The sequence below is a fragment of the Brassica napus genome, chromosome A9, assembly GCF_020379485.1.
Source record: "Brassica napus cultivar Da-Ae chromosome A9, Da-Ae, whole genome shotgun sequence".
NCBI lineage: Eukaryota > Viridiplantae > Streptophyta > Magnoliopsida > Brassicales > Brassicaceae > Brassica > Brassica napus.
In genome coordinates this window covers 42,977,648-42,997,462 of record NC_063442.1, presented here as the reverse complement: position 1 = coordinate 42,997,462, position 19,815 = coordinate 42,977,648, and the positions used below count along the sequence as shown (strand labels likewise).

General features: G+C 36.2%; 4 protein-coding genes across 5 annotated transcripts; all 4 read left to right on the top strand.

Moving 5' to 3' along the window:
• Nucleotides 1-887: 887 nt before the first annotated feature.
• LOC106419808 (amino acid permease 8) lies at nucleotides 888-3,863 on the top strand. Its single transcript, XM_013860644.3, has 6 exons — nucleotides 888-1,334; nucleotides 1,626-1,719; nucleotides 1,820-2,034; nucleotides 2,375-2,517; nucleotides 2,831-3,058; nucleotides 3,344-3,863. Exons 1-6 carry the CDS (start codon nucleotides 974-976, stop codon nucleotides 3,767-3,769), a joined length of 1,467 nt encoding a protein of 488 aa, XP_013716098.2. The 5' UTR covers nucleotides 888-973; the 3' UTR covers nucleotides 3,770-3,863.
• Nucleotides 3,864-5,329: 1,466 nt separating this feature from the next.
• LOC111200428 (amino acid permease 8-like) lies at nucleotides 5,330-8,455 on the top strand. The gene is made up of 6 exons (XM_048741855.1): nucleotides 5,330-5,783; nucleotides 6,079-6,172; nucleotides 6,382-6,596; nucleotides 6,809-6,951; nucleotides 7,571-7,798; nucleotides 7,926-8,455. Exons 1-6 carry the CDS (start codon nucleotides 5,420-5,422, stop codon nucleotides 8,349-8,351), a joined length of 1,470 nt encoding a protein of 489 aa, XP_048597812.1. The 5' UTR covers nucleotides 5,330-5,419; the 3' UTR covers nucleotides 8,352-8,455.
• Nucleotides 8,456-10,011: 1,556 nt separating this feature from the next.
• Nucleotides 10,012-14,271, top strand: LOC106419871 (amino acid permease 8-like). Its single transcript, XM_048741854.1, has 6 exons — nucleotides 10,012-10,680; nucleotides 11,105-11,198; nucleotides 11,356-11,570; nucleotides 11,841-11,983; nucleotides 12,698-12,925; nucleotides 13,225-14,271. Exons 1-6 carry the CDS (start codon nucleotides 10,320-10,322, stop codon nucleotides 13,648-13,650), a joined length of 1,467 nt encoding a protein of 488 aa, XP_048597811.1. The 5' UTR covers nucleotides 10,012-10,319; the 3' UTR covers nucleotides 13,651-14,271.
• Nucleotides 14,272-14,468: 197 nt separating this feature from the next.
• LOC125575575 (endo-1,4-beta-xylanase 2) lies at nucleotides 14,469-19,492 on the top strand. 2 transcript variants are annotated; one of them, XM_048741852.1, is made up of 9 exons: nucleotides 14,469-14,690; nucleotides 14,784-15,109; nucleotides 15,186-15,345; nucleotides 15,727-16,073; nucleotides 16,156-16,315; nucleotides 16,383-16,732; nucleotides 16,825-17,002; nucleotides 17,304-17,849; nucleotides 18,268-19,492. In XM_048741852.1, the coding sequence occupies exons 1-9, from the start codon at nucleotides 14,625-14,627 to the stop codon at nucleotides 19,384-19,386; spliced, it is 3,252 nt and encodes a 1,083-aa protein (XP_048597809.1). In that variant the 5' UTR covers nucleotides 14,469-14,624; the 3' UTR covers nucleotides 19,387-19,492. The 2 variants fall into 2 exon arrangements, with proteins under 2 accessions (XP_048597809.1, XP_048597810.1); XM_048741853.1 differs by having other exon boundaries at nucleotides 14,523-14,690; nucleotides 14,779-15,109.
• Nucleotides 19,493-19,815: the final 323 nt, after the last annotated feature.

Here is a 19,815-nt window from a genome sequence, read left to right as displayed (position 1 = left end):
TGAATTCAACCTTGACCGTTGATCCAATTAAATTGGTTTTGAAGAAACTCAATGTTCTTAAAACCGACCGATTCAATGGTCCGGTTACATAACCTCTAATAATTAGTCTGACCATGAACCGGTCACGTAGCCAGATTAGATCTCAGAGTTATTAAACTAATAAAAACCACTAAAACTATCAACAATTTATAAACAATCCATATAAACAAATTTATACACTAAAAATATATTGAACCAGGTTTGACTCGGTCGATTATTGAACCGTCACCCAAAAATTATCCGGTTCAGCTTCCGGTCACTTAAAGAGAGAACGAAATAGAGTGATACTGGATTATACGTTTAGCTTTCAAAATTCACTACAATAAGCTGTATTGTAATCTCAAGATTTTGATCTCTTATTATACTTGTGTGATTCTTCTTCTTTTATACAAATCCGTTATAAAAAAATTATCATCCTGATCGAAATCGAATGAGATAATGATAAAAAGGAGAGAATATGAGAGTTTATTAATACATCAGTCGTTTCCAATTTGACACACACACATGGCCCCAGGCACGTATCTTATGATCAACACAAAGAGTCATCAAAGACCCTCTCTCTTCGTCTTCACCTAGATGCTTTAGCGCACTATAAGATATCAGTTAGTTAATAATAAATCACATATATTCTTCAACCACCAAGAAAAAGTGAGATGATGTTAGATTTGATTTCGTTTTAGTTGCTAAAAATAAAAGAACGAATCGACTTTATCTTCTTTTTTTTGTTCTTTGTTAATTAAAAAGTTATTCGTTGCATGATTGTATGTATTTACTTCTTGCTTTTCACTTCCTTTGTAACTATTGTTATTGACCTTGCAAAAAGAGAGAGTAAAAAGTCTCCAAAATATCATAAACATTGACGTCTCCAAAATATCATAAACATTGACGTTTGTGTACCTATAGCATCTATATATAGATATGTCATTTACTCACTATGCTTTTATCACTTTCTTCTCTTCCTCGGTTTTTCTCGTCTAAAATGAAAAGCTACGCCACTGAGTATAATCCCTCGGCCGTGGAAACCGCCGGGAATAACTTCGACGATGATGGTCGGGAGAAGAGAACGGGGACGTTGATGACGGCGACCGCGCACATAATCACGGCGGTGATAGGTTCTGGAGTCTTGTCGTTGGCTTGGGCTATAGCACAACTTGGTTGGGTGGCAGGAACGGTGATTTTGGTAACTTTTGCCGTTATAAATTACTTCACATCTACAATGCTTGCGGACTGCTATCGATCTCCGGACACAGGAATACGTAATTATAATTACATGGACGTTGTCAGAGCTTACCTTGGTACGTATGAATATATATAAACTACTACTTTGGTATTATTTTAACCACAAAGTATAAACATAACGATTTTCATAATATATGATGTTTTAGAAAAAAAATTGGTGTTCAAAAGAATCAAAACTTGAGATGTTTTAACAATTTTGTGTTAACTTTTAACTTTATTTAAAAAATTTCAATCAAATTATGTTTTACTGTTTTTAATTATGATTCCTTTTTTTTAAATAACTTTTGACTATTTAGTGACGGTCTATTTTTTATTAAACAAAACAAAAAAAAATCATAAAACGGCAGGTGGTTGGAAAGTGAAGCTGTGTGGACTGGCACAGTACGGGAGTCTAGTAGGGATCACTATTGGCTACACCATCACTGCCTCCATAAGCTTAGTGTAAGTTACACAACTTGTGATTTATTTAGATATGTCACATGCATGGTTACTACGTGTTGTGAAGAAAACATTAAGTCCTTATTGATGTTGTGTTGGTTAGAGCGATCGGGAAAGCAAATTGTTTTCATGACAAGGGACATGATGCAAAATGTTCCGTATCAAATTATCCACTCATGGCGGCGTTTGGTATCACCCAGATTGTTCTTAGTCAGATTCATAATTTTCACAAGCTCTCTTTTCTCTCCATTATCGCTACCGTTATGTCCTTCTCTTATGCATCCATCGGAATTGGCTTAGCCTTGGCTGCTCTGGCAAGTACGTTTTCCCTTCATATCTTATGTTTGACTGTCGAAATATATTTGTAGAACCTTCTCAAGCTATTTCTAAACCCTATGCAAATATTTTGATATATACACATTTTTGTTGTCTAGTTTTCAGTTTTCTTTACAGAAACGCAGGACCTCCGAAATATGTCTATATACATGTATATTGTACATTCAAAAGCTTGTTTGTATAAAATCATCTGGATCTAGGGCTAGTTATAGAATTCTATAAATTTGTAAGATGATATATATATATATATATATATATATATATATATATATATATATATGTGAATCTTCAAACTAATGGCTAAAACTGTATGATATGAAAGGTGGGAAGGTTGGTAAGACGGATCTGACGGGCACGGTGGTTGGAGTAGACGTAACTGCGTCTGACAAAATATGGAGGTCGTTTCAAGCAGCTGGAGACATTGCCTTTTCGTACGCATTTTCCGTTGTTCTCGTTGAGATTCAGGCATGCATTCTTTCAATTAGAGATGTTGGTAGTCACAAAATATGAAAATAGTGTCTAACAATTTTGACTATCATTTGTATTTAAATCGCAGAATATATGTGTTCGTTGGAATAATGACTTCACATTGTTATTATGTTTCTTTGAACAAAAAATGCTATTAGGTTTCTTATCAAGAATTTGAACCAAAAAAAAGGTTTCTTATCAATATTTTTTTACTTCTTAATGTTAATGGTGGATAGATTAGAGTTAATATGATGTATAGTAGCTCTTAAAGACAGTGTTGCTCATATATGCTTGTTTTCCTCTTTTGTAGGATACACTGAGATCAAGCCCACCAGAGAACAAAGTCATGAAAAAAGCAAGCCTTGCTGGAGTTTCAACTACAACTGGTTTCTACATCTTGTGTGGCTGCATCGGATATGCTGCTTTTGGAAACCAAGCCCCTGGAGACTTCCTAACTGACTTTGGTTTTTATGAGCCTTACTGGCTCATTGATTTTGCTAATGCTTGCATTGCTGTCCACCTAATCGCAGCCTATCAGGTAACTCATTAAAAAGTGAGAGTTTCGAACTATTCTCATGGCTGGATCTGAGATTCTAGAGACTATAAATATTATTTTTTTAAATTAAAATTTTTATTTTTCATAATCTTGAGGCCTAAGTTTTTGTACATAATTTCCATAAAAAAATGAAGGTCAATTCCAATGTTTTACTAGGATTACAAAAAAGCATTAGTAGCTACTTTGAGTTACCACTCACAATTTTGAAGTTACCTAAGGCTCAAGAAAAATAGAACAGAACATTGATGATGTTATTGTAATGGGCAGGTGTTTGCACAACCAATATTCCAGTTTATTGAGAAGAAATGCAACAAAGCGTGGCCAGAAAGCAACTTCATCGCCAAAGATTATTCGATAAACATACCATTGCTAGGGAAATGTCGCATCAACTTCTTCAGATTGGTCTGGAGGTCAACCTATGTGATTTTGACAACAGTTGTAGCGATGATATTCCCCTTCTTTAACGCGATCTTGGGCCTTATTGGAGCACTCACATTCTGGCCGCTAACAGTTTACTTCCCAGTGGAGATGCACATCTCGCAGAGAAAGGTTAAGAAGTATACTATGAGATGGATAGGGTTGAAACTCCTTGTATTGGTTTGTTTGGTTGTTTCGCTCCTAGCTGCAGTAGGATCCATTGTCGGCTTGATAAGTAGTGTAAAGGCATACAAGCCTTTCCACAATTTAGATTAGTTACTTGTAACCTAAGCTATTTGAATACATAGTTAATAACGAACTATGTACGATGAGAATATGGAAGAACGAATGGATACATAGTCAATGACGATCTATATTATTCATATATAGTGTTAATTAACTTGTTACAACTTAAGAATTATAATCAAAGAATCTACAATGGGGACTCAAGCTAGATGTTTAAAATAGTGAAAGTGATAATATAACATTAAAATATATTTTTTTCAAAAAATCTGAAAAGTCCATTAGCCATATTGGCATCAGGTCAGGCTTTAGAATATAAGCCCAAAAGATTGTCGGATTAGTCGGATCGGACTCAAATATTTACGAGTTTTATTGGTTTTCGGCTGGGCACCCTTAGTCAGACCACATAGCCGTAAACCGGATCCGACCAGCCATTTTTACAGGCTTTTCTATATGAGTTTACATCCCGGTATATGGGTAGTTTATAACTCCCATGTAAAGGCCCAAAACCATGGTGCCTTGATTCAACCTTGACCGTTGATCAAATTAAATTGGTTTTGAACCAAATGAAAGAAAGAAGGAATGTGACTTACGAAATTATCGAGTTTGGTGCACACTCTTGCATACGTTTGACTTTCGAAATTCAATATTAGAAGCTCTTATCTCAATCCATTACACCACCTCGGATCATTTAATATAAGGATGAAGGAGAACATGACTTTATACATCAGTCGTTTCCAGTTTTCACACACACACATATGGCCGGACGGCCCAAGAACGTATCCTATGATCAACACAAAGAGTCATCAAGACCCTCTCTCGTCTTCACCTAGATGCTTTAGCGCACTATAAGATATCAATTAAATAGTAAATCACATATTCTTCAACCACCAAGAAAAGTAAATTGATTACGATTTTCCTGTGGCGGACCAGATGCCGGTATATGCCAGATGTTCCATTATAAGATGTCTCCCTTATTATATGTCCAATTATTTGGGTCTAATCTTTAACGAATTTGTTGTTGGATTGATTACTCTAGAAAGTGTCTATACTAATTAGAGTTAATTAAATCTTTTCTATTTACTTTAGCGATCTTCATTCAAACCAAAAATCACAAAAGTTTTGACTTCAATACTGATTTCTTATAACGGACCAAATGCTCTCCTAGACACTCTACTAGAATTAGACCAAATGCTCTTTGGTGGGGCCAGATGCTACACTAAACCGTTTGTTATTATGATATTACTCGCTTTAAGCCTTAACCTTCACAAATTTGTTTTTGAGTCGGCTACTCTCAAAAAACTTCATACTAAATAAAATTGGAACAAATTTAAATATTAGGTTTCCTTTAGTTTAATATCCAGTGTGGAATTTGGATTGTCTATTAGTATTTACTAAGAAATTTGAGTTCGTTTTAGTTGCTTTTTTGTCATCAGTTCGTTTTAGTTGCTACAAATAACGAATCGGCTTCACCTTTTTTTTTGTTATTTGTTGGTTAAAGTTATTCGTTGCAATATTGTATGTATATTTACTACTTGCTTTTTGAAAATGCTTTGCAACTATCGTTCCTGACTCTGCAAATTAAAATAAGAGAGAAAGGTTAGCCTCCAAAATATCATAAACATTGAAGTTTGCGCACATGCATCGTCTATATATAGATATGTCATTCACTCTTCATTGCCTATGCTTTTGTATATCTCATTACTCTCTTCCTCAGTTTCTCCTCTCAATATGAAAACCTTTGACACGAGCTCAGCGGTTGAATCCGGTACCGTCGCCGGGAATAACGTCGACGATGATGGTGGGGAGAAGAGAACGGGGACGTTGATGACGGCGAGTGCGCACATAATCACGGCTGTGATAGGTTCCGGAGTCTTGTCGTTGGCTTGGGCAATAGCACAACTTGGTTGGGTGGCAGGGACAGTGCTTTTGGTAAGCTTTGCCGTCGTAGTTAATTACACATCCAGAATGCTCGCCGACTGTTATAGGTCTCCGGACGCAGGAACACGCAATAATACTTACATGGACGTCGTTAGAGCTTACCTTGGTATGAACATATGTCGTTTTGTGACTCTATTACTTTGGTATTGTTTTAACCACAAAATAGTATATTTCCAAAAAGAGCTATATTTCTTTTTTTTCTTAAAAAAAATCATATACTTTCAACCCTAAAAAGGAATCTGAAACAAGTACAAAGGCCGATTCACCAGGTGGCTCTAGGTTACAAGGAGAGATTAACAAACAACAACAATGAACAGATTAACAAACAACAACAATGATATATATTTCCTTAGCTTAGTCTATTTTTTATTAAACAAAAACAAAAAACCATAAAACGACAGGCGGTAGGAAAGTGCAGCTATGTGGACTAGCACAGTACGGGAGTCTAGTAGGGATGACTATTGGTTACACCATCACTGCCTCCATAAGCTTAGTGTAAGTTACAACTTGTGATTTATTTTAATATATAACCTGTTCGTTTCACTTACGTGACCTATGACTAAATGTCGTTGCTCGTGTGCATATGTCGCATGATCTTGTGACCAGTTGCATGTATTACAGCGACATGCAAACGGCCATAATGTCACATGGTTACCAACACGTTAAGAGAATATTAAAGTCTTGTTTGATGTTATGTTGGCTAGAGCGATTGGGAAAGCAAACTGTTTTCATGACAAGGGACATGGTGCGAAATGTTTAGTATCAAATTATCCAGCCATGGCGGCATTTGGAATCATCCAGATTGTTCTAAGTCAGATTCCTAATTTTCACAAGCTCTCTTTTCTCTCCATTATCGCCGCGGTTATGTCATTCTCTTATTCATCTATCGGAACTGGCTTAGCCTTGGCCGATCTGGCAAGTACGTTCCTTCATTCCTATCTTTTCTTTCACTTTCAAAAATATACGTGTAGAGCATTTTCAAGCTATTTCTAAACCCTATGCAAATATCTTGATACATACATCAATATTGTTTAATTTTCAGTAGAAATCATTCTCATTGATTTGTAAGATGATATATATTTATTACATATATGAATCTTCAAACTAATGACTAAAGCGGTATGATGAAAGGTGGGAAGGTTGGTAAGACGGAACTGACAGGCACGGTGGTTGGTGTGGACGTAACTGCGTCTGACAAGTTATGGAAGTCATTCCAAGCGGCTGGAAACATTGCATTTTCATACGCTTATTCCGTTGTTCTCGTTGAGATTCAGGCATGCATATTTTCAACTAGAAATGTTGGTGGTCACACTCGGAATAGTGTAGCAATTTTTCCCTTTTGAAACACATTCTTTTATTTGCATTTATATTTTAATTACATGATATATATGTTGGTTGGAGTAATGACGGTTATTAGAGCACCATTAATCATAGTATTTTAGAAGGTTTATACTAATTAATTAAAATAAAAAGGAATATTGAAAAAAGGAGAAGAACAACAAATAGCAAAGATACTTCAAGAAAAAATTTGAGAAACTTTTCTATATGTGCAACTCATTTAGTAGTTGAGTTGTTTAAAAGTAATTAAAGTATACTTAATAAAAGTAAATATTAATATTTTATTTTTGTTGAGAAACGCTTTTTCCTTGTTGATGATGGTCTATGTATGTGTAAAACAAAACGTTATTGGGATTCTTATCATTTTTTTTTGACACAGAACTATATTATCTTCACTTAATTAAATACGTCTTCAACCGTCGTTTATGGTGGTTGTTTTCTGTTGCAATTCCCTTAAAGTATATATTGATGAAAGAGTTAATATGACGTATGCTAGCCCTTAATTAATTAATGACAGTATTGCTCATATATGCTTGTTTTTTATTTTTTTTGCAGGATACACTGAGTTCAAGCCCACCAGAGAACATAGTCATGAAAAAAGCAAGTCTTGTCGGAGTCTCGACTGCAACTGCTTTCTACATCTTATGTGCTTGCATGGGATATGCTACATTTGGAAGCCAAGCCCCTGGAGACCTCCTTACTGACTTTGGTTTTTATGAACCTTATTGGCTCATCGATTTTGCCAATGCTTGCATCGCTGTCCACCTAATCGGAGTCTATCAGGTAGCTCACTAAAACAAAAAAAGTTTAAGATAGATAATTAGTATCTATCACTCACAATTTTTAAGTTTAAGTATAAGGCTCAAGAAAAGATAAACAAAAACATTGATGATGTTAAGACAACGAGCAGGTGATTGCACAACCAATTTTCCAGTTTGTTGAGAAGAAATGCAACAAAGCATGGCCAGAGAGCAATTTCATCACCAAAGAACATTCGATGAACATACCATTGCTTGGAAAATGTCGCATCAACTTCTTCAGACTGGTATGGAGGACAATCTATGTGATATTCTCAACAGTTATAGCAATGATATTCCCCTTCTTCAACGCGGTCTTGGGCCTTATCGGGGCAGTCGCATTCTGGCCGCTAACAGTTTACTTCCCAGTGGAGATGCACATCTCGCAGAAAAAGATTAAGAAGTATACTATGAGATGGATAGGGTTGAAACTCCTTGTATTGGTTTGTTTGATTGTTTCGCTCCTAGCTGCAGTAGGATCCATCGTCGGCTTGATAAGTAGTGTCAAGGCATACAAGCCTTTCCACAATTTGGATTAGTTACTTGTAACCTAAGCTAGTTGAATACATAGTTAATAACGAACTATGTACAATGAGTATGGAAGAACAAACGAATACATAGTTAATGACGAGCTATGTTTTTTTTTTTTTGTCATCATGACGAGCTATGTTATTTATATAAAATGTTAATTAACTTGTTACAACTTATTGAGAATTATATTCACGGAGTCTACCATGGGGACATTGAACATCAACAGAACAAAAGATCAGCAATCTCATGTGTTTTCTTACATCCAGAGATTAAATTTTCTTCTAAGTTATACAGTTACATAATCAAACCAAAGGCATCAGACTTTTTTTTTTAAAGAAGCAAACGTTTTCTTGAAGAAGCGAGTTTTTTTTTTTGAAGAAGCTAAATATAATTACTGCAAAAAAAATCTAATAATTTTATCTCAGGAAAAACTAAATTTAATTATTGCAACAAGAAATCAAACTGATCTACGCATACAAATATAAATTAAAAATATTTTTTTTTAATTAAATTTTTGTAAAAATTATTTCATACTTTGGAAAATTGTAGATCAAAATCTCTCTTAGCTACTAAAAGAGAAGTAAAAAACATCAATTTCAATTGTTGGCACCTATGAAAAAAGTTCACTTGCTTTCGTTATGCTCAACAAACAATTAAGTGAAAAACAAGCCCATGCGTATTGTCGAAGAACCCGGTGCTCTCATGATCAAATGACCATGGTTAAAATATATAATGCAAACACGATAGGGCCACGAAACAGAAGGCCCAAAACGACGTTGCCTTGATTCAACCTAGACCGTTGTTCGAATTAAATTGTTTTTGAACCAAATGAAAAGAAGAACAGAAAAGAATGGGACACTGAAATTATCTAGTTTGGCGCACACTCTCGCCTACGTTTAACTATCATAATTCAATATAATAAGCTCTAATTTCAAGCTTTTTGATATCTCTTTATACTTGTGTGTTTCAATCCGTTACACCACCACGGATCATATAAGTTAATAAGGAGGAAGGAGAATATGACTTTATACATCAGTCGTCTCCAGTTTTCACACACACACACACATGGCCCAAGCACGTATCCTATGATCAACACTAATAGTCATCAAGGCCCTCTCTCGTTTTCACCTAGATGCTTTAGCGCACTATAGGGATATCAATTAGATAGTAAATCACATATTCTTCAACCACCAAGAAAAGTAATGATAATAGATTTTGTTGCAACGGACCAGATGCCATCATATATATGCCTATTATAGTTAGATGTCTTTTATCATATGTCCAATCATTTGCTTAGTATAATGTTTTTTTTTCTTTTCGGTCTATCTTTAACGAATTTGTTTTTGGGTTGATTGCTCTAAAAAATAGTTAAACTAAACTTTTCTATTTACTTTCACAATTTTTTTTCAAACCAAAAACCACAAAACTTTTAAATCTGATACCATTATGATGGATCATATATGCTTTTAGACCAGAAAAAAAAAATCAGATCAAATGGCTCTTTGGTTCGTTTAGTGTATAATATTATCTGTTTTGAGTCTAAACTTTCAGAATTTTATTTTTGAGTCGATTAATCTCAAAAAGACTTTATACTAAATAGAGTTGAAACAAGCTTATATATTAGAAAAAAAAAAAAAGCTTATATATTAGATTTTCTTTGGTTTAATATATAACGTGGAACTTGGATTGTCTATTTAGAATTATTTACTCTTACAAATTTGATTTCTTTTGACTTGCTAAAAAGAACGGTTCGGCTTTACCTTTTTTTGTTATTTGTAGGTTAAAAGTTATTCGTTAAAATATCGTATGTATATTTACTACTTGCTTTTTGAACATGCTTTGTAACTATTGTTACTGACTGTGCAAATTAAATAAAAGGAAAAAAAGGTTATGAGTGTCTCCAAAATATCATAAGCATTGACGTTTGCGTACATGCATCATCTATATATAGATATGTCATTCACTCTTCATCGCCTATGCTTTTGCATATCTCTTTTCTCTCTTCTTCAGTTTCTCCTCTCAAAATGAAAAGCTTCGACACGAGCTCAGTGGTTGAATCCGGTGCTGGCGCCGGGAATAACGTCGACGATGATTGTCGGGAGAAGAGAACGGGGACCTTGATAACGGCGAGTGCCCACATAATCACGACAGTGATAGGTTCTGGAGTCTTGTCGTTGGCTTGGGCTATAGCACAACTTGGTTGGGTGGTAGGACCAGTGATTTTGGTAGCCTTTGCCGTCATAGTTAATTACACATCCAGAATGCTCGCCGACAGTTATCGATCCCCGGAGGGAACACGCAACTATACTTACATGGACGTCGTCCGAGTCTACCTTGGTATGAATATGTTCATTTCTTAACTGAACTACTACTTTGGTAGTAAACAAAATGTTGTTTTGTCTTAGCTTAGAGCATCTCCAATGTATGTCTCTATATTTTTCTCTAAAATAGAGATCTCTATTATAGAGGTGGATTTGCTCCAATGTATGCCTCTATAATAGAGTTCCTCTATTTTAGAGGAAAATATAGAGGAATCCTACTTTTTACCTCTATATTTAGAGATGAAAATAGCAAATCTCTATATTTTCCCCTATAAATAGAGGAACTCTATTATAGAGGCATACATTGGAGCAAATCCACCTCTATAATAAAATTTCTCTATTTTAGAGGAAAATATAGAGATAAAAATAGAGGTGGGTTGGAGATGGTCTTAGTCTATCTATTACTAACAAAACAAAAAGAAAAAAACATAAAACGACAGGTGGTAGGAAAGTGCAGCTGTGTGGACTAGCACAGTTCGGGAGTCTCGTAGGGGTTACTATTGGTTACACCATCACTGCCTCCATAAGCTTAGTGTAAGTTACAACTTGTGATTATTTTGATATATAAAACATGTTTGTTTCAATTTCTAACGTGACCTACGACTAAGTATTGCTCACATGGCCATAATGTCATATGGTTACCAATATGTTAAGAAAATATTTAAGTCTTGTTTGATGTTATTTTGGCTAGGGCGATTGGGAAAGCAAATTGTTTTCATGACAAGGGACATGGTGCGAAATGTTCCGTATCAAATTATCCACTCATGGCGGCGTTTGGAATCGTCCAGATTTTTCTTAGTCAGATTCCTAATTTTCACAAGCTCTCTTTTCTCTCCATTATCGCCACCGTTATGTCCTTCTCTTATGCATCTATCGGTTTTGGCTTAGCCTTGGCCGCTCTGGCAAGTACGTTCTCTTCTTCCTATATAATTTGACTTTCAAAATATATTTGTAGAACATTCTCAAGCTATTTCTAAACCCTATGCAAATATCTTGATACATACTTAATACATTTATATTTTAGTTTTCAGTACAAATCTTTCTTTTTCAGTAGAAATCATCCTCATTGATTTGTAAGATGATATATATTAACTATTTACACATCTATTGTTTAAAAAAAAAAAATTTATACATATATGAATCTTCAAACTAATGGCTAAAGCGGTACGATGAAAGGTGGGAAGGTTGGTAAGACGGGACTGACAGGCACGGTGGTTGGAGTGGATGTAACTGCGTCTGACAAATTATGGAAGTCATTTCAAGCGGCTGGAAACATTGCCTTTTCATACGCTTATTCCGTTGTTCTCGTTGAGATTCAGGCATGTATTATTTCAATTAATGATGTCAGTACACTCAGAAATCAGAATAGTGTAGCATTTTCTAATATTACAGTGAAACTTCTATAAATTAATAATGTTGGGACTACATCAAAACTATAATTTTTTTATTAATTTATAGAGATACTAATTTATCGATATACTAATAGAACCAAAAACTCAATTTGAAACTATAAAATTATATTATTTTATAGATTTTTAGTATATATTAATTTATAGATTATTAATTTAAAGAGGTTATACTGTAGTTTTTTTATTCTTTTATTTACATGATATATATTTTGGTTGGAATAATGACTGTTATTAGAGCACCATTAGTCATAGTATTAGTATCGTAGGGGGTGTCTAATAATTAAAATAAAAAGGAATATTGAAAAAGAGAAGAACAGAAAATAGCAAAAAACGATTCTTGTTGACATACTTCAAGAAAAAAAAGTCCGATTTTTTTACAAGTGTAACTCATTTATTAGTTGGGTTGTTTAAAAGTAATTAAAGTATACTTGTAAAACTAAATATTTTTGGCACCGAACTATACTATTATTTTCACTACAATACGTCTTCAACCGTCGTTTATGGTGGTTGTTTTCTTGTTGTAATTCCCTTAAAGTATATATTGATGGATGATTAGAGTTAATATGATGTATGTTAGCTCTTAAAGACAATGTTGCTAATATATGCTTGTTTTTTTCCTTGCAGGACACACTGAGATCAAGCCCACCAGAGAACAAAGTCATGAAAAAAGCAAGCCTTGCTGCAGTCTCAACTACAACTGCTTTCTACATCTTATGTGGCTGCATCGGATATGCTACATTTGGAAACCAAGCCCCCGGAGACTTCCTTACTGACTTTGGTTTTTATGAACCTTACTGGCTCATCGATTTTGCTAATGCTTGCATCGCTGTCCACCTTATCGGAGCTTATCAGGTAACTCATAAAAAAGGAGAAATACTTTAGAATATTACTAAAACAGCTTACTATTCTAAATTAACACACGCAAAATGATCAAAATAACATTAACTAAAATTTAAAAATATACTTTTATTTTATAGTTGGGTTTAGGTTTAGTGAATAGAGTTTAGGGGTTAGTATTTAAAAAGTGGAAGTGCAGAGTTTGAAATGTTTTTTGTCATTTTCTCCTTATGTGATAATTTTGTCATAATATTTTTTTTGTGGTATCTAAGTCATTTGTCCTAAAAAAGTCAAGAGTTTAATATAATGAGCAGGTGTTTGCACAACCAATATTCCAGTTTGTTGAGAAGAAATGCAATCAGGCGTGGCCAGAAAGCAACTTCATCACCAAAGAACATTCGATGAACATACCGTTGCTTGGAAAATGTCGCATTAACTTCTTCAGACTGGTGTGGAGGACAACCTATGTGATTTTCTCAACAGTTGTAGCAATGATATTTCCCTTCTTCAACGCTATCTTGGGCCTTATTGGGGCAGTCGCATTCTGGCCGCTAACAGTTTACTTCCCGGTGGAGATGCACATCTCGCAGAAAAAGGTTAAGAAGTATTCTGTGAGATGGATAGTATTGAAACTCCTTGTTTTGGTTTGTTTAATTGTTTCGCTCCTAGCTGCCATAGGATCCATCGTTGGCTTGATAAGTAGTGTCAAGGCATACAAGCCTTTCCACAATTTAGATTAGTTACTTGTAACCTAAGCTATCTGAATACATAGTTAATAATGAGTTATGTTAGCAATGAGTTTATGGATGAACCGATATATAGTACTTATTTCTGAAAAAAAGGTTATATAGTACTTCATTTTACGATCACATTTAGGACTACAAAGAAATTTAATTAGTGAAAAAAAATTGATCGTACAGGCGGTCGTTTTTCACCTTTGGAAACAGAGGAACAATTTAATCCACAACAACGTCTCTGTGCCTCCTTCAATTGTTTTCAAAGCCATTGATAGGGAGCTGAGGAACATCATCTCCTCTAGGAGAACCATCAAGCAATTCAAACGACTGATGGTATTGTGGATTCGTTAAGCTGCTGTGGTTAAAGCTTTCCAATGGTTTGGATGTTGTTGGTTCATCTTGTTTTTATTCTTTTTGCCAAGATGTATCAAAACTAAGATCTTGCCTTTGTAAAATATTTTCTTCATTTATATGATATTTACAATTTAGCAAAAAAAGAAAAAAAATTGATCTTATATAAACATATTTTTTTTCGTTAACAACAATTTTGTAAAAATAATTCTGGATTACAATCTACTTACTATTTTGTAAAATAACAACAAGAATCTACTTACTATGATAGAAAGAAAAAAGGCATTCCACAGGTAATGACGTAATTTTTTTGAAAAAAATCGAAAAGTAAAAAAGAACATATTTATATGACAATTAAGATAGTAAAAATGATTTAATCAAGCCCGGCCCAAACTAAGCCCGGTCTTGACTCTTGCTTATGGATCCAACCTTGCCCAAAAGCATCTCTGTTGTTTTCGCTTAGAAGAGTCAAACCACACAATGTTTGACTTTATTCTATGACCAACCAACACGTCCGAAACAAGACAAATACATTGAAACCGAAACAGAGAAACACAGAGAAGCAAATGAAAAGTCCGATGAGTTTTGTTTTCGACCTTTCTTCTTCTCCAAAGCATATCTGATTGATGCCTATTGGACTCCTCCTACAACTAATCATCTCTCTCCTCTCTTCTCCTCTCCGTCACTCAAAGGTGAGATTTTTATTTGACTTTTTTTTTTCCCTGCGTTGACCCGTTTTCTATACGATCTGTACATGTTGATTTGATAGATTGATTTCAGTACAGGCCACCACTCTCATGGCGCATTCCAACATCGTTCATAACGGTGACTTCTCTGATGGGCTCGAGCCTTGGCACCCCAACGCATGCCAAGCCTTCGTTGTCTCCTCAGACTCCTCCAGCTCAGACTCTGGCTACGCCGTTGTAACCAACAGGAAAGAAACTTGGCAAGGACTCGAGCAAGACATCACACCTCAAGTCTCTCCCGGTGTTACCTACAATGTCTCGGCTTGTGTTGGTGTCTCTGGTCCTTTCCATGAATCGTCACAGGTTCTTGCTACCGTGAGGCTCGAGCACGATGACTCTCCTACTGAGTATATTTTCGTTGGAAAGTACGTTTTGAGAGTTTGTTGTTGTCTTTTGGATTTTTTGTGGAGATTGATGATGGATTTGTGAACTGACCTGCAGAACTTATGCTTCAAGAGACAAGTGGGTTGATCTAGAAGGAACGTTTTCGATATCGAATATGCCTGACCGTGTTGTGATCTATTTGGAAGGTCCACCTCCGGGGAAGGATCTTCTTATACGCTCAGTTACCGTTAAAGAATCCACTTCTTGTGACTTTCAGGTAAAGGTTTACCAGCCAGAAACCATTGTGATCTGATAGTTAACATTATGGGATTAGTAATTTAGCATTCTTGAGTACAAATAAGCAAATAACTCAAGTAGTGATTAGAAGATAACCCTTTGATGAGTAACTATAATGCGCTCAAGATTGAATATTATTACTAGCTATGGTTGCTTGATCATGAAATTGTTTTTCAGCTTTTTTTTTTCAGAGACAATTCAGCCAATGAAACAATATCAAATTGAAGCATCATAACCTTGTCATTTGATTATAAACTGTTCATTGAAGCGTTGTACAGCTCACCCTGACATGTGATTCTAAACAGCATAATCCAATAGCAACTCATGTTTTAACATTTCGAGGCTTGTTGTGTTACTACAGGAAACGGAAGAAAACAAAGCAGCCTTCAGTGTTTATCCTCCTCCTTTGAATATCATTACGAACCATGACTTCTCTGACGGATTGTGTTCTTGGAACTCCAACAGCTGTGATTCATTTGTTGTTGGCAGCAACGAATGCAACTCAGAATCATACGCCGTTGTTAATAACCGGAGCGAAACCTGGCAAGGACTGGAGCAAGATATCACAGACAGAGTTTCTCCTGGTTGTTCATATAAAGTCTCCGCTAGTGTCAGCGTATGGGGACCTGTTCAAAGGTCGGCTCAGGTCCTGGCTACTTTGAAGTTAGAGCACCAAGGGTCACCAACCGAGTTTAAACTAATTGGAAAGTAATGGAAACAAACACATGACAGTCTCTTTTATATAATAGTCAAGAAGACTGACACTGATAGTGTTTTTTTTAAATAACAGAACTTATGTTTCAAACGATGTTTGGAAAACTCTGGAAGGTACTTTTGCATTATCAGGAAGACCTGACCGTGTTGTATTCTTCCTCGAAGGTCCACCTCCTGGTGTTGATCTTCTTATAAAGTCAGTAACCATCCATTGCGAAAGCGATAATCAGTTTGAGGTACTTGCCTTCTTGAGATCTTTAAGAAGCTGTGTTCAGTGTTTAATATCTTTCTTTCGCTTTCCAGAGAAGCAGAGACTTCTCCTCAGCTCCTGAAGCTGATCATCATCACATCTTTTTGAATTCAAGCTTTTCCGATGGCCTCAATCATTGGTCTGGAAGAGGATGCAATCTTATGTTGCATGAGTCTCTAGCTGATGGGAGGATACTACCACATTCAGGAACGTGTTTTGCTTCAGCAACGGAGCGCACACACAAGTGGAGTGGAATTGAGCAGGATATTACAGAAAGAGTCCAGCGGAAACTCATTTATGAAGCTTCTTCTGTTGTTCGGTTATCGCATAGCCATCACACCGTGCAGGCAACTTTGTATGTTCAGTACCTTGACCAACGTGAAGAATACATAGGCATTTCCAGGTGAGCTTGGCAACGGCTTCTTTTCTCTTTTTAATACCAAATGATACTGAAGATGTGAATCTAAATGTATCATCTGATCAAATCAATGTCAGTGTTGAGGCAAACCATGACGATTGGGTAAAGTTGAAAGGGAAGTTCCTCTTGAATGGATCTCCGGCTAGAGCAGTTGTTTACATTGAAGGACCCCCACCAGGGATTGATGTTTTCGTCGACCATTTCGAAGTCAAGCCTGCAGAGAAACCTCCACCTTCAAGACGGCCATATATTGAGGTTTGACATCTACATTGTATTTCTTTAACATGCACCTTTTTAGGTGTGGGTCTATTCGAGTTTCGGATTTTTGGGGCTAGAGTTATAAGCATATTTATAAATTTTGGTTTAGGTTCCGGTACTCATTTAAATTATGTCAAAAATTCAAAAATTAGTGTAAATCTTTGGATATTAAAATTTTAGATCCATTCGAGTATATAATCAATTTTGGTTCGGGTTCGGTATTACTGTTCGGTATTATTTTTTCTACACCTTCTCCTCATGTCTGATGAATCATAAACTGTTTCCATTATTACTACAGAGTCATGTTTTTGGGATGAACATAGTTTCCAACAGCCACCTAACCGATGGAACCATCGAAGGTTGGTTCCCTCTTGGAGACTGCCATCTAAGAGTTGGAGAAGGCTCCCCTCAGATATTACCTCCATTGGCCAAACACTCTCTCAGAACAACTCATGACTATCTATCCGGACGATACGTGCTTGCAACGAACCGAAGTGGAACATGGATGGGTCCTGCTCAGATGATAACTGATAAAGTGAAGCTGTTTCTTACATACCAGGTTTCAGCTTGGGTTAAAGTTGGCTCAGGAGGACTAACTTGTCCACAGGACGTGAATATAGCACTCAGCGTTGATGGTAAATGGGTTAATGGAGGAAAAGTTGAGGTCAAGGATGGTGATTGGCATGAAGTTGTGGGTTCGTTTAGAATCGAGAAGCAAGCGAGAGAAGTTATGCTTCATGTTCAGGGCCCGTCTCCTGGTGTTGATCTAATGGTTGCAGGGCTACAGATCTTCGCTGTTGATCATAAAGCGCGGTTGAGTTATCTCAAAGGACAAGCTGATATGGTAACTCACGAAACATTTTAGTCTTTACATCTCCAAAACTGTTTTGAAACAAAAATTGAAACTTCATTTGCAACCAAAGCCTGACCTTAACTAAATTATTCAAAATTAGTTAATATGTTAATAATTTTTATATATTTTTAGATATTTTAGAATATTTTTTAAAAATTGTAGTTTGTTTTATTTGTTATTTGAATATTTTAGTTAGTTTACGCAGCTTAACTAGTTTTTAATTAGATTTTGAATAATTTATATACTTTGTTAATTTTAAAATTTTTTCAAAAAATATTTTTGGGCGACTTTAAACATTTGTTATAATCCGATCCAAACTGAATCAGAAACCCGATTCAAATGAGACTTTGTGAGCATAGTATCAATTCTAGGCATGGCTAGCACTAATACTTTTTCTCTGTTATTACAGGTTCGTAAACGCAACGTTCGCCTCAAAGTCACAGGCCTAGATCCCAACGAACTATCTGGCGCAACGGTGAAAATCAGACAGACGAGCAACAGCTTCCCACTCGGTTCATGCATCAGCCGAAGCAACATAGACAACGAAGACTTTGTGGAGTTCTTTCTCAACAACTTCAAGTGGGCAGTGTTCGGCAACGAGCTGAAATGGTCCTGGACAGAGCCAGAGCAAGGAAACTTCAACTACAGAGACGCAGACGAGATGCTCGGCTTCTGCGAGACGTACAACGTACAAACCAGAGGCCATTGCATATTCTGGGAGGTCGAGTCAGCTATACAACCCTGGGTCCAACAGCTGAGCGAACCTACTCTAGAAGCAGCGGTTGAGAATCGTTTAACTGATCTCCTTACACGTTACAACGGGAAGTTCAGACATTATGATGTGAACAACGAGATGCTTCACGGATCGTTCTACCGAGATAAGCTTGGCTTTGATGCGAGAGCAAAGATGTTTAGGACTGCGCATGAGTTAGATCCGTTAGCGAGACTGTTTCTCAATGAGTATCATATCGAAGACGGGTTTGACTCTAGGTCGTCTCCTGAGAAGTACATAAAGCTTGTTCATAAGCTGCAGAAGAAAGGTGCGCCTGTGGGTGGAATAGGGATACAAGGACATATAACGAGTCCTGTTGGTCACATTGTTCGTAACGCTTTAGACAAGTTGAGTACATTAGGGTTACCGATCTGGTTTACGGAGCTTGATGTGTCGTCTGTTAACGAACATGTGAGAGGAGATGATCTTGAGGTGATGCTATGGGAAGCGTTTGCTCATCCGGCGGTTGAAGGAGTGATGCTTTGGGGGTTCTGGGAGCTGTTTATGAGCAGAGAGGATGCGCATTTGGTGGATGCGGATGGTGAGGTTAATGAAGCTGGGAGGAGGTTTCTTGAGATTAAACGTGAGTGGTTGACTTTTGTGGAGGGAGTGGTTGAGGATGGAGAAGGAGGGTTTGAGTTTAGAGGTTATCATGGGAGTTACGTTGTGGAAGTTGTTACTTGTGAAGGTAAGTATGTGAAGAACTTTGTTGTCGAGAAAGGCAATTCTCCAGTTGATGTGATCATAGAGCTTTGAATTTGTATATACATGACTTGATGTCGTGTATGTTACATTGGTGAGAAACAAACCTTCCTCTTCTTGTTCAAAATGGCTTTTACTAAATGATTTTTTTTTCTGTACTTTCGTTACTTGCAATACAAGAAAGATTTAAACCCTCAAGTCAAGGCCCTTTTTGGAACACACATCTAACTCTTATTAGTAAGTAAGAGACCCACCTCAGTAACTGTCTGTAAAACGGAACAAGACAAAGCTCTATTGATTAAGTTAAGTACTAGTTTAAGAAAGACACGTCAAGATCTCATCAAGTAGACAGACACAAGTGACGAAGAAAACAAAGCAAAACTAATGTTTCCTTTGGTTAGTCACTTGTGTCTATCTACCTGATGAGATCTAGACGTGTCTTTCTCGAACTAGAATTTTAAAAAACAAAACAAAATACAACTA